Source organism: Larimichthys crocea, chromosome XI (genome assembly GCF_000972845.2).
Source record: "Larimichthys crocea isolate SSNF chromosome XI, L_crocea_2.0, whole genome shotgun sequence".
Lineage (NCBI taxonomy): Eukaryota > Metazoa > Chordata > Actinopteri > Sciaenidae > Larimichthys > Larimichthys crocea.
The window spans coordinates 22653743-22666093 of NC_040021.1; the positions used below are offsets into that span (position 1 = coordinate 22653743).

Here is a 12351-nt window from a genome sequence, read left to right on the forward strand (position 1 = left end):
CTTTCTTTCTTCTTGCCTTGCTTTGCCCTCTCTCAGCAAAAAGAGAAATTCATGTCACGCTCGTAGAGATGTTTTCCCCCTCGGGTTTGTTTGGCCATATGATAGCACAGCAGTCTCGCTCGGTTTGACCGGTTTGATGGACGCTTTCTTGGTGGGTTTCCAAAACATTGTTTCCGAGCAGTTCGTGCACACCAGTATGACTGCATCCCTGGTGGGATATGAAAGTTTTTTGATGTTGTTGCCAGTGTCTGATATATCCCACAATCTGCCAGACACTCACTAGTTTTTGGTAAAAGCTAAACGGAATATACACAGTGCGTGTTTTAGGGCTGTAATCTTAAAGATCGTAAAGATTTGCAGCATCGTTTCAAGTTTAACACTTGATAAATGAAGCATTTGGCAGCAGACTTTCCAGAGATTTCATCCAAAATGTTGCAGCTCGAGTGTCCTCCTTCATATCTCTGTGTAAGAGGGTGAAAATTAGACTGTGTGCATGTGGAAAATTATTTGGTTCCACTCGTGATCGACTCTGTTGACACAGTGGCAAAATGCGATAAGGACTGTTGATGAATCGTTATCTTCTGTTATAACGTTATCTCTTCTCGGTGTACAAATCGTCTAGCTGCTTCTCGTTTTTTGTTTATTTTTGGCCGGTGCTGACCGTCGCAGGAAGTTCATATCAGCTGTTGCTAATAAATGTTAATTCAATGAGTTGAACTTGATAACAAGATCAGAATAAAACCCACAGCTGTTATCTGGTTAAAGTGCTCTCTGCATGCTGGTGTCTGTACCCAGCCAGAGATTGTTAATGAGAGTGACTCAAAGAAGAACATCAGACAGGATAGGAGTTGTATTCTTTGCAGCATATCAGTAATTAAAGCTCACCAACAAGGTTTGAACCAGGACCAGAGGCTGTACCAAACTTAAAAGGCTACACGTTATTTCTGATTGGACCAATGACAGTATAAGAAATGGACAGAGCATGAGTCACCCACAGGTGTCTAAAGAGTATGTCGGCAATAATGTGCAGGGAAATGTTTGTTTCTGCTGTGAAGTTGGACATTTTAACGTGGAGACTGACTCAGCCTCAAGTCGCCACTTGAGGAATTACACTTTTTAGCCCTTCCGCATTGGCTTAATTTTTCAGCCACAGAGGTTGCTGCTTGGATCATGGTTGAATATGCATCCCACGTCCAAAGGCTCAGTCCTTTCCGCAGTGTGTTCAACTCCAACCTGCAGCTGCATCTCATGCCCTCTTTCTCTACACCCTTTCCCATCTTTCCTATCTTTTCAAGCTGCCTCTGTCCAAGAAAGAGAAAAAAAAAAGCCCCAAAAGAACTTGATCAGAACATCCGTAGCATTTAGTCCATTTATTCATCATCTATGTGCTTTTAGTTCTGCAGCAGTTGCCTGAACAATCTGCACAAAGAGGAAAGAGTTGCGTCTTTAAGAGAAAACAGAGAATATGACAGAGAGATATCTACATCTGATTTTGAAGCTCATAATCTTGGTACACACTTTTCACAGAGAGTTTCTTGGCTTGCTCTACGTAGAGTCTTTTACTGTGCCTAATGCCGACTCGAGTGGTGGATATTACCGTTCCCATGTGGCCTTTTTGGCAACGTTTGGCTAATTAAAATTTTTTGTTAAAGCCATGAAATGAAGAAACGGCTGGTCCCCTAATTAAACCCCAAATAAAAGCCCTGCAGACTTGTTTGTTTTTCTGGTTTACCACAATAAAACACTGTTTCCTGTGACCTTAGCATTAATTCTTAGAGTACCAGAGGTACAGCGACAAACCTAGTGCACTGTTGCGTGGTATAGAGGGCATTCGTTCTTCCCTGTCTGCACGTCTGCTTGTTACACAATATACGGAGCTTAGCAACAACTTAAATCAGCAGGACTTCACTCTAAGAAACATCTTCTAGCTGTTATTTGTTCCTATATTTTACCACTTTCCTCGATTATGCCTTCAGTTCAAAATCTACGGGGCACCTCTCCTCTGATTCATCTGCCGCTCCTCTTACTTATCCACACACAAACCACTGACAAATCTCTAATTAAGCTGCTGCAACTCGGCTCAGCTTACTACCTACGTTAGTAACATAGCAAAAAGTTAGCATATCATTAGCTAATTACATTATTTTGTGAGATAACGGGTGACGTTATAAAAAGCCTCGTTAAAGGCCGAAACATTCAGAAGCTAAGATGCTAATACTTAAGAGACTATGCTAACGTCAGCTGCTCTTTATGGGATTCAGGGAAGACTTGAAGATAGCGGGATAGCGTTACACTAGCATTAGTTGTCATTGTCAAGGCTCTTCTTTAATAGAAGTGAAGCTAATTAGCTTCATGTTAAGGAAAATAATACTCATTTTACATGTTTTGGTTCAATAACTGGTGGAGATGCTAACTTTTTAGCTTTAGTCTCGATTTTATAGCTTTGTATGTCAAAGGTCAATGGTGAGGTCAGGAGGGGAGAAAGTGTTCAGGAGCCTCTGATGTCTTATGCTGTATTATTTATTGACGCTTGACCAAGGAGAATTAGAGACACTCTCAAAGTTCATCAGAAGTGCCTGAGTCGGTCTCACATTCTGCCCAACTCATCCTGGTGGATCGACTTTAAACCCCAAGATAACACCACAAATACTACACGCCCAGAATTAGTCACAGAGAATGTCTTTACCCATGGAGGTGTTATTGTCAGCATATTCTAGTCTGGAGACACAGATGTCTGTTTACGCAGATTGGAACGTCAACAACAAGCTATCTATTATGTCTATGAAGGCAGCAACAGGTCTCTGTGACCCTGGACACCACAGTGTTGAGATAGACTGGCACCTACTGTTCCCAACCAAAGCCAAACAACTAACACTGCTGAGGACCTCAAGGCCCACACGTGACCTCGTCTAAGGAGAGAAAATTCCATAACACTTATTAAAGACCTTTTATAGTCAAAACAGTATAAAGTCTGCAGATTTGGCTTTAGCTAGATGGATAATCTGCTGGCAACTGTTGTCTTTCCTTCCCTCTGTTGTTAAGAAATAACAATTCAAAGTGTCACCGTTATCAGCTTGACAGGCGTAGCAACAGTAACTAAGAGGGCCGTGGCTCAGCGAAAGGTCAGTTTACTGCATCTGTCACTCCTGATGACGAAGACAACATCTGACGAACACCAGCTCGCCGTGACTCCGAGTGATTGTCAGCTTTATAGATCCATAACCAATGACGCCATAATCGATAATCCCACATGGAGTCTGCTACAAAATCTTTCTGTTTTGCTCATATTAATAAATCTGAACGTGAAGTGGTGAGGAAGATGGAGACAGAGAGAGATATGCAGACAGACAGAATGCAGGATTGATTCCTTGGCTGTCACTTTGTAAACACTGGCAATATGGCTGAATAATACAGCATATGGTGTGAATGTCAGCCTGAGCTGTGTGTGTGAGTGTGTGTGTGTGTGCCGTCTATCACCTTCGAGCAAAATAAAAAATGTGCGTGCGCATGCATATTTATCGTCTGTTTTGTTTTTTTTCTTTGGTCAGACCCTGCGTGAGGAGAAGGCGTCCCACGAGAAGGACATGAGCAATGTGCGAGCTCGCTCTGAAGAAGAGGCCAGCCAGATGAAGGAGAGCCAGGCTCGAGCTCTGGAGGAAGTCGGCAAGAAACACAGAGTGACCCTGGAGAACGCTCTCAACAACGCCGAGAAGGAGAAGAACCGCCTGCTGGCTGTGAGTACACACACACACACACACATTAACCAACACATACTGCAAGGATAGACCAGTATACTGAGCTGACGTTGGCCACTTATGGAGGCTCTACCTGACCACCATCATGTGTTGCGACAACAAAACAATCCAACAATATGTCCGACAGAGAGTGCGTCAGATGGCGAGCTCGCCAGGCGAAATGTATGAAGATCCATCAGATTAATTTTCAGATTGCCGCATCTTGTGTAATCAGCGTTTATGACTCGTGGAGGAAAAATGAACAGCTGTATGTTTTAATTGATCCTGCATCATCTAGCTCGGGGCTCGTCTCAAGCTGTAAAGATGACGTCCTTGGGAAGCTCGTATCTCTCTCTGCGGAGAGCAGAGGTAGAAAGTCACAGAGTACATTTACAATAATATGGGGCGGCAGAAGCTTAGTGCATTGAGACTTGGCTTGGGAACCGGAGGGTGGCCGGTTCAAGTCCAGCATCATAGACATTGCATATGAGCCCTTTTGTGTGTGTTCGGGGTTAAAATGCATGTAAAATAACAACTGAGTGAAAAAAGAGTTTCCCTGATGAGGGATTAATAAAGTATCTCTTATGAATTCATAATATGAAACTTTTACTATATTTGCTGCTGTTGTACTGCACTACAGTTATCTGATCGTTGCAGCCACTAGTAAAAGAAATTTATCACATCATTGTTGTGGAGAAATTTCTGAAGTCAAAGGTCAATGGTGAAGTCAGGAGGGAAGAAAGTGTTCAGGAGCCTCTGATGTCTGATGCTGTATTATTTATTGAATTAGAGACACCCTCAAAGTTCATCAGAAGTGCCTGAGTCGGTCTCACATTCTGCCCAACTCATCCTGGTGGATCGACTTTAAACCCCAAGATAACACCACAAATACTACACGCCCAGAATTAGTCAAAGAGAATGTCTTTACCCATGGAGGTGTTATTGTCAGCATGTTCTAGTCTGGAGACACAGATGTCTGTTTACGCAGATTGGAACGTCAACAACAAGCTTTGTATTATGTCTATGAAGGCAGCAACAGGTCTCTTTGACCCTGGACACCACAGTGTTGAGATAGACTGGCAACCAGTCAAAGACAAACAATTAATACTGCTGAGGACCTGAAGGCCCACACGGGACCTCGTGTAACCTAAGGAGAGAAAATTCCATAACAATCATGTGATCAGCTCATAAAACATGATGTCTTGGTGTAGATTTAACTAACCAGCAGTATATAAAGTAGCTACTGTTACTGCACCGTCTACAACATTCAAAGAAATTCAATTTATTTGTCAAATATAATAATAAAAGAACAATTTTAGTACTTGTAGTCTTGATATTTTTCTATAACATTCTTATATTTATACTTCTTTTGCTACTGACGTTGATGTTGTCATCTTTGACAGTTGTTGGAGATGTGTTAGCAATTAGTTGCCTATTTATACATCCAGTAAACGATGAGCAACATGAGCATTCATTTAAAGTCGTGTTTCTGGAGATTTGACACCGATCGCTCTACTTTCAGTTCAGTTTTTGATCTCCACTGCATATGAAAGCCGAATCTTTAGGCGAGGAACCAAGATTCTGGCATCAGAAGTTATCGTGTCCATTTGTAGTCCAAGTAAATTTGACCAATCATGTTGCCATGCCCATCCCCAAACCCATCAGCTTTTGTTTGACGATGATTTATTGGGTTCATAAGAGTTATCTGCATTCACATGCGGGTCTTTCTCGTCATTCATGTGTATCAAGTTGCTAATCGGGCTGCAGAGGAAAGTCTTAGCCTGGATATCTGTTCGTCAGATGAAAGACAACGGATCCCGACGCTGGATTTTCTCTAACTCCTGAAAAGTCTCGCTCTTTAGTTGCTGAATACTCCACTGTGTTCACCAGACAGTCGCTTTGTCTGTCTGCCATGTGGTGGCAGGGCAGGTCATTGCGAGACATTTAGGGGGTTTAACATTATTTGTATTCATTTCATCGAGTGTTAATGTTGGAAATATTGAGTAGTGCAGCTTTATATCAGTGATCTGAATCCTTTATTCCAAACTGGATGAACAGAACTCGTGATAAATTAATAAACACATATGTCATAATTTCACAATTCTTCCTATTCTTGTTGCCCAGACTCCAGCAGTTACCTGCTGCCAATCTACGAGCTGCAAAGAGAAGCTTATATAAAAAATTGAGCAGTTTGATTTTCAGGAGTGACTCAGTCAAAACACAAGCTGTCAGCTCGCTCAGTCTGTCTGCGTTCTGCCAGAAGATTTGGACCTGTCACAGTCTGTTGATGCTCTACGCTGTGTGCTAATGAATGAGCTGATGATAAATGACAGACACCCTGTGCTGTCTGCATATGTTTCAGTCCGATCAACACCACACTTATATTGTGTGTGTGTGTGGAGGTATACCGATGCTTAAACTTGCATTGGTCTGTGTAGGAACGTACGCGGGGCAGCTGCAGTGCTCTTATGTTCACTGCTGCCGCTCATCAAGTTGTTTGGAGAGGAGTCAGCGGCACTCATTGACTTCCCCACAGACACTCTGTGAGCTGGTTGAGGGATTTCAACAGGCAACCGCTCACAAAAAGTCGTTGTTCACCGACTGAACCATCTGTTACGAGAGCGGGAGAGAGCTCCGTTTGCCCTGAGAATTATGAAGGTGTAGTGTCTCACGAAAGGTCTCGTCTCATCTGTGTTGAGATGGAAATGTCTGTAACGAGGACAAATTTCTCTCTCGTTAAGAATAAACTAGATTCTGAGTAAGAGAGCACATTTTATCCGTTATAGTGTTGTCGTAACAGCATTCGAAAATGCTAAATACGTAAATAAAAATGTTTTTTTGCTGCCATAATTAGGCACAGTCGTCGGCAACGCAGACCAGGGTTCGAAATCTGACTTGTGGCCCTTTCTTTCCCTGCTCTTCTGTCACTCTTCGGCTGCTACTATCCAATAAATAATCCCAAAATATTTTTAATAAAAGGCAAAAGGCCTGACGGATGAACCGTCTGTCTATCTCGGGCGAGCTTCCAGTCAGATCAACAAACCAAATCATCTGACTGTGAAAACTGTTCAAAGAAGAACAAAAACATGTTTTTTTTTAATCAAGAAAAACCTTTGTTGCTGTTTCATGAAGAAACACAGTTCTGACATGAATAACGACACGCTGACCTCTTTAACAGCTGCCATCGTTGTTTTTGAACGAACAGTTGCTTCTTGCTGCGTCACACTCAGAACCACAGGACTCCATTTGATTGATGCAAACCACCGTGGTTCAGACACAAGCACATAGCTTGAAGCCTGGCAGGTTATCTTTGAGGGTTGAGCTGTGTTTGAAGTGGAAACTTCATAAGTTTATTCCCATTAATCTCGAAATGGAGAGAGCGAGAGAGACAGGTTAAGAGAGACCAGGAGACTTACGCTGTCGCCACCCTGAGACAGATGGTTTCAACTTTGTTTAGAGCAGAAACGGTTAACATTTTATTCAGGCAGTGCTCGGATTTAATGAGCGCACTGACAGGATCTATTACACTTTAAAGGACCCCAGGGTTACGGCTAACTTTTACAGAGGACATCATATGGAACCAGGATGACGTTAGGTTAGGAGATCAGGAGTGGAAGTTTATTTTCCTTCGAGCTCTATCAGGCTTTAGTGTGCTTATTAAAAAACATAACAGACCTTTAAAGGTCAGGTGTGTCAGATTTAAGAGCTCTATTTACAGATTATGGCAGAAATGGAATATAATATTCTTAACTATGTTTTCATTAATGTATAATTACCTGAAAACATGTTTGTGCTACCTTAGAATGAGCCTTCATATCTTCAGATGCTAATAGTCATCTGCCATATTTTTTATATTTTCTTCATTCTCCTTCACGCTCGGAAGGAGAGGGTGATGCAAGGGCGTTGTAATTTAGCAGCAACACCGCTAGATGCTTGGTATACATAAATCCGACACACTTGTCCTTTAAAGTTAATATTTTTGCTGCAGAAAGAGCAATAGTGTCTAAAACCCACAAGCTGCTGTTGTTACAAATACTGATCAGCTCTTCACTGCGGGACAGAAATGAGTCAGCGACGCTGGTAGCAGTCGGACCCGTGAAGAAATTAGCCGCACAGCAGGCGACAAAGAAACAAGATCAAGATGGTGTTTGAGGCCTGGATCGAAAACAGAATCATGAAAGTGGATTTTTATTTCATGTTTAGAATCACACGCGTCTGCATGCTCTGATATAATGTCAGCAGGAGCAACGGTTACCAAAGATATGAAAAAATCACATTAATACGACGTCACACGTAGGCAGAATATACAACAGGAGCTCCTGCTGTTTATTTAGGTTAAAGACTAAGACACATCAAAAAGGGGTCATAACAGTGACTAAGAGGCTGATAGGAGGAGATGCAGCATACCGACGTGGGAGTACATTTATATTTATCACTCCTAAATGTCATCTAGGACACGTCTGAGCTCCCATAACCTGGGAGAAAAGCGAGTAACCCGGAGGAGCGACCTAATGTTCCAAAAGAGACCCAAAAAGAAAGGCAAATAAAAATAGATCCTCAATGAAAACAGAGTTCGGCGTCGTCTGCGCAGTCTGGGGATGAGTCACACAGGTGATAAGGGCGTCCTTTGAGCTATTTTTGGGCAAAACCGCTCACACACAAACACGCACACACAAACACACACACAGCTGCTTTTGCAGTGGCATTGTGCAGAAGACAATGAAATACTAATTAGATTACCACGCTGCCTACACGTGAAGACAGGAATGTCTTAATTTTTAACAATTCGTGCCAAAGTTTTTTTTATGATATTTGACATTTTAAACAATAACTTTTTAGGCTCAACAAAGGCGAGACGACTAATTATATTAAAGCACTGAAATCTCTTCAAGAAATGAGGATATTAAAGGTTTGGAACAGGTGAGTTCTGACATTTAAATGCGTGCAGGACCCTTCGATTTAAAATTCACAGCCCCGCTCGTACGCTGATGACATTTACTGCACATAAAACTGCAAGTGGAGAGCATAAAGTGAGTAAAGTAATCAAAATTAGGGCAAAACGATGTGCTGGTGAAAGAGATGGATATGAGTGTTGGCTGAAGGATGAGACTCTGGCAGCCCATGAGTTTCTGTGTGTGTGTGTGTTTCTTAAAACTTCCCAACATAAATATTTCACTGCTGCTTACTTAGCACAGAGTGTGGTGAACCTAACAGGGCTTAAGCTCATACATATGGCATACAACCCGCTTCTTAGATGGCTGCATATTCTATGGTATATATTTTTACTCCTACTAGCTTTTTGAGGAGAGAGGTTTATCAGCTCGAGTGAGTTCAACGGATTTATGAGCAAATGTGAATTTCTATTGAAGGTGCTTTAAAGAAAACAGCTGATTCATGTTGTTATTATTATTATTATTATTATTATTATTATTATTATTCCTGCAACCTTGTTCTTTGTGCCAGACGACCCAGAAATCCAAATTTCATGAAGAGATGAGTCCTGAAAATGTACGAGGCCACCTCACCTGGAAAAGAAACTCTTCAACACTATGATGCATTCTCAAATACACAGCTCAGCCAGAACATTATGACCACTATGACAGGGGAAGTGAATAACACTCATTATCTCGCTATCATAGCGCCTGTCAGCACCTGTCAGCTTCTCATATCACCGCTATGCAGATGACACTCGGCTCTATCTGTCATTTCCTCCTGATGACCCTTAGCTTTCTGCACGGATGTCTGATTGCCTCTCAGACATATCTACATGGATGAAGGTACACCACCTCCAGCTGAACCTCTCAAAAACTCAGCTCCCCATACTCCCTATGTCTTCTTCTCCCTACCAGAGTAATAAGAAACTTAGGAGTCATGATCGATGACCAACTAACCTTCTCTGATCGCGTTGCCTCGGTTGCCCTGTCGTGCAGCTTCGCTAACTCAACATGCTACCCTACTCCTGAAACGCTCACGACTCGATTACTGTAACACCCTCCCGCCCAGTCTGCACAGTGAAGTGTAAATAATGAATGAGTGAGTAAGTGAATCTTGTCCTGAGAATCTGTTAAAGTTAAATCTCAGAGTGGTCTATGACCGACTTCATGTTCCAATAAGTTCACAACAATGACGTGATCACAAACTAAATATGAATATGAGCTTAACTGGCTCTTCAAATGTCATTAGTGTTGGTCTGTTCGATGCTGTATTGGTACCTGCATTGTAGTTGTATAGAGCAGAGTTTTGCAAAGTTTGAGACTGCGGACAAAACTTCGAAAAGGTTTTTGTCTGATGGGACGGACAAAAGTTTTGTTCCTCAATTTGCTCACTTAGTCTCACTCAGTTCCTGGACGCCTGTGGGATCCCATAGACACTAAACAGTCGAGCCAAGATAGCCTAATGTTGCTGACTACACCAAAATACACAGATCTGTCCTAAGACGTTTATTACCTTTGTGACTGGTAAAATGGAAACAAACAGTAAGATTTCCCCAAACTACTTTAACCAAATCACACACATTTAGGCTGTGTGATCTTCTTTGGATAACTAATGTAATAGTTTTTCCACTTCTGTTCACTGAGCCTCCCCTGAAACTGTTCGGAGCCCCCCCAGGGAGGCCTGTCTCGAGCTGAAAACCTCTGGCAGATAAATATGAAAATTGAATTTGCATTGTAAATAATAAAACATAGATATGAGTAGCAGCAGTGGTAGTAGTGAGGTGCGACTGTGGCTCAGGAGGCAGAGCACACAGCCTTGGACGCCAACCCCTGATAGAAGCTGGAGTGGATGAATGAGAGGCAGATTTATAAAGTGCTTTGTCTGTTCAGGTTGAAGAGGACTACATAACTGCAGCCAATTTAATATCTTAATATTTACCCAGAACATAAGCACTCTTCAGAAGTGCAGAAGTTCTCAAAGTGCATCACAATAACGATGAATAACACGATGGAATACAAAGCTTATCTAAACAGGCGAAGTGGTTCTTAAAGGTGTCTTCGGGGAGTTTGAGAGCTTCAAAATTTAGCAGACACAACCTCTAGAGAATACTTCTATTGCAGATATTAATACAAGATGATATTAGGTTCAGTTTTAAGGTCATACTCTTCAACCTTCAGCAAAACAACCCAAGACAATCCGACTGCAGCTCCTCACAAATCACACACTCGTTCCCTCTGGTGCTCGGTGTTGAAACACCACAGAATACTCAAACTCCAGCATTGCCATGTCTTCTGTACCTGATATGTGGCAGCGAAATTGCCCCTTAGGATTACAAACCAGGCCCTGGGACTCGTTTAATGAGCCGGCCTTGGCTGTTCCAAACCACAGCCTACCACTAATTTGACTGCAGCCTGCCTGAGCCGAGGCACACAGCTCCACTAGCCTGAAATAGCCTCGTGATGAGGATGATGATGGTGGTGGTGGTGGTGCCTAACTCTCCACGGAGTCCTTCATTCCAGTCACACACAACCACGCGAAAAAGCAAGTGATCAAGTATTCTCTTGCATCAAAGTTACATAACGAGGACGTGTTTTAAATGATAGCGCACGGTGGAGCACATCAGAGCTGACAGCTACATTAAGAGCAGAGTGTTATGCTTTCCCCCCAGTCGTTATTAGATATGCGCTCCTCCATATTGCAGACTTCCTCCTCTCTGAAGCTCATATTCCCTCCCACTCTGTTTTTCGATACGAGCAATAATTCGCCCTTTGTTCACCCGTGTTCATGATTAGAAATGTCCACATTGAGAGAGAGTGATGGGGAGGAAGCAGAATCCATTCACTCCTCCATCGTTCACTCGCTGCCGCTCCAGTTTTTTTATGTATTTTCTGTTAAATCAGAGGCACGCCGATGATTGCGATGCCTTTTCATTCCCTCTGTTCCTCATCACTTTTTTTTTTCTTCCTCTCTTTTGTCTGATCCAAGTTTCATCACGTCTCGTTAATCATCTTTTCTTTCATCACCTCCATTCTTTCATCACTTTAAATTATAATGAGAGTTGTCTATGAGAGGACCTGGTTTTGAATTTAAATGAACAGGTCTGCAGCACCTCGGTCTCGCGCCATATATCGAGCGGCGAGGTATGACATGAATCCTGATGCGCCGTATTGAGTGAGTCCTCCTCGTCTCGACTTTGTCTGTTTCTCGATCGACCGGCGGCCAAAAGGTTCCTTTTATCATGTCCTTGATATCATCAGAGCGATGGAAGTCACGTTGGCTCACATATTGAGACAAATATGATGTATTCATTGATTCATTCTTAGATTTAACAATCACCATGTGGCTCACAGGACCCATTACACATGATTTAAGCTTTTGTACCACTGCTGTAGCAATATTAACACTTAAAGGTCCAGCCTGTGGAATTTAGTAGCATGTAGTGGTGAAGTTCCACATTCAACCAACTGAAAACCCCTCACCTCTCCCTCTCAGTTAAAGCATGGAGGAGAAACTACAGTGAAACTTTTGGTCCTATATAAAGCCGGTGTTTGGTTTGTCACTTCATGAAAGAGGACCCGCTCTGTAGATATCAAAGTCTCATTCTAAGCTGACATAAACACAACAATACTTATTTTCAGGTGATTATACACTAATGAGAACATAGTTATAGATAATATATTCA

The 12351-nt window shown here is 42.3% G+C and overlaps 1 protein-coding gene across 4 annotated transcripts in view; it reads left to right on the top strand.

Annotated features, from left to right (window-relative positions):
* fam184ab (family with sequence similarity 184 member Ab) overlaps positions 1–12351 on the top strand; it is a 133511-nt gene that overhangs the window by 67147 nt on the left and 54013 nt on the right. For all 4 annotated transcript variants that reach the window (XM_019268760.2, XM_019268762.2, XM_019268761.2 and 1 more), the window contains one exon: positions 3549–3734. In XM_019268760.2, coding sequence (XP_019124305.1) covers positions 3549–3734 — 186 coding nt within the window. The remainder of the gene's footprint in view (positions 1–3548; positions 3735–12351) is intronic.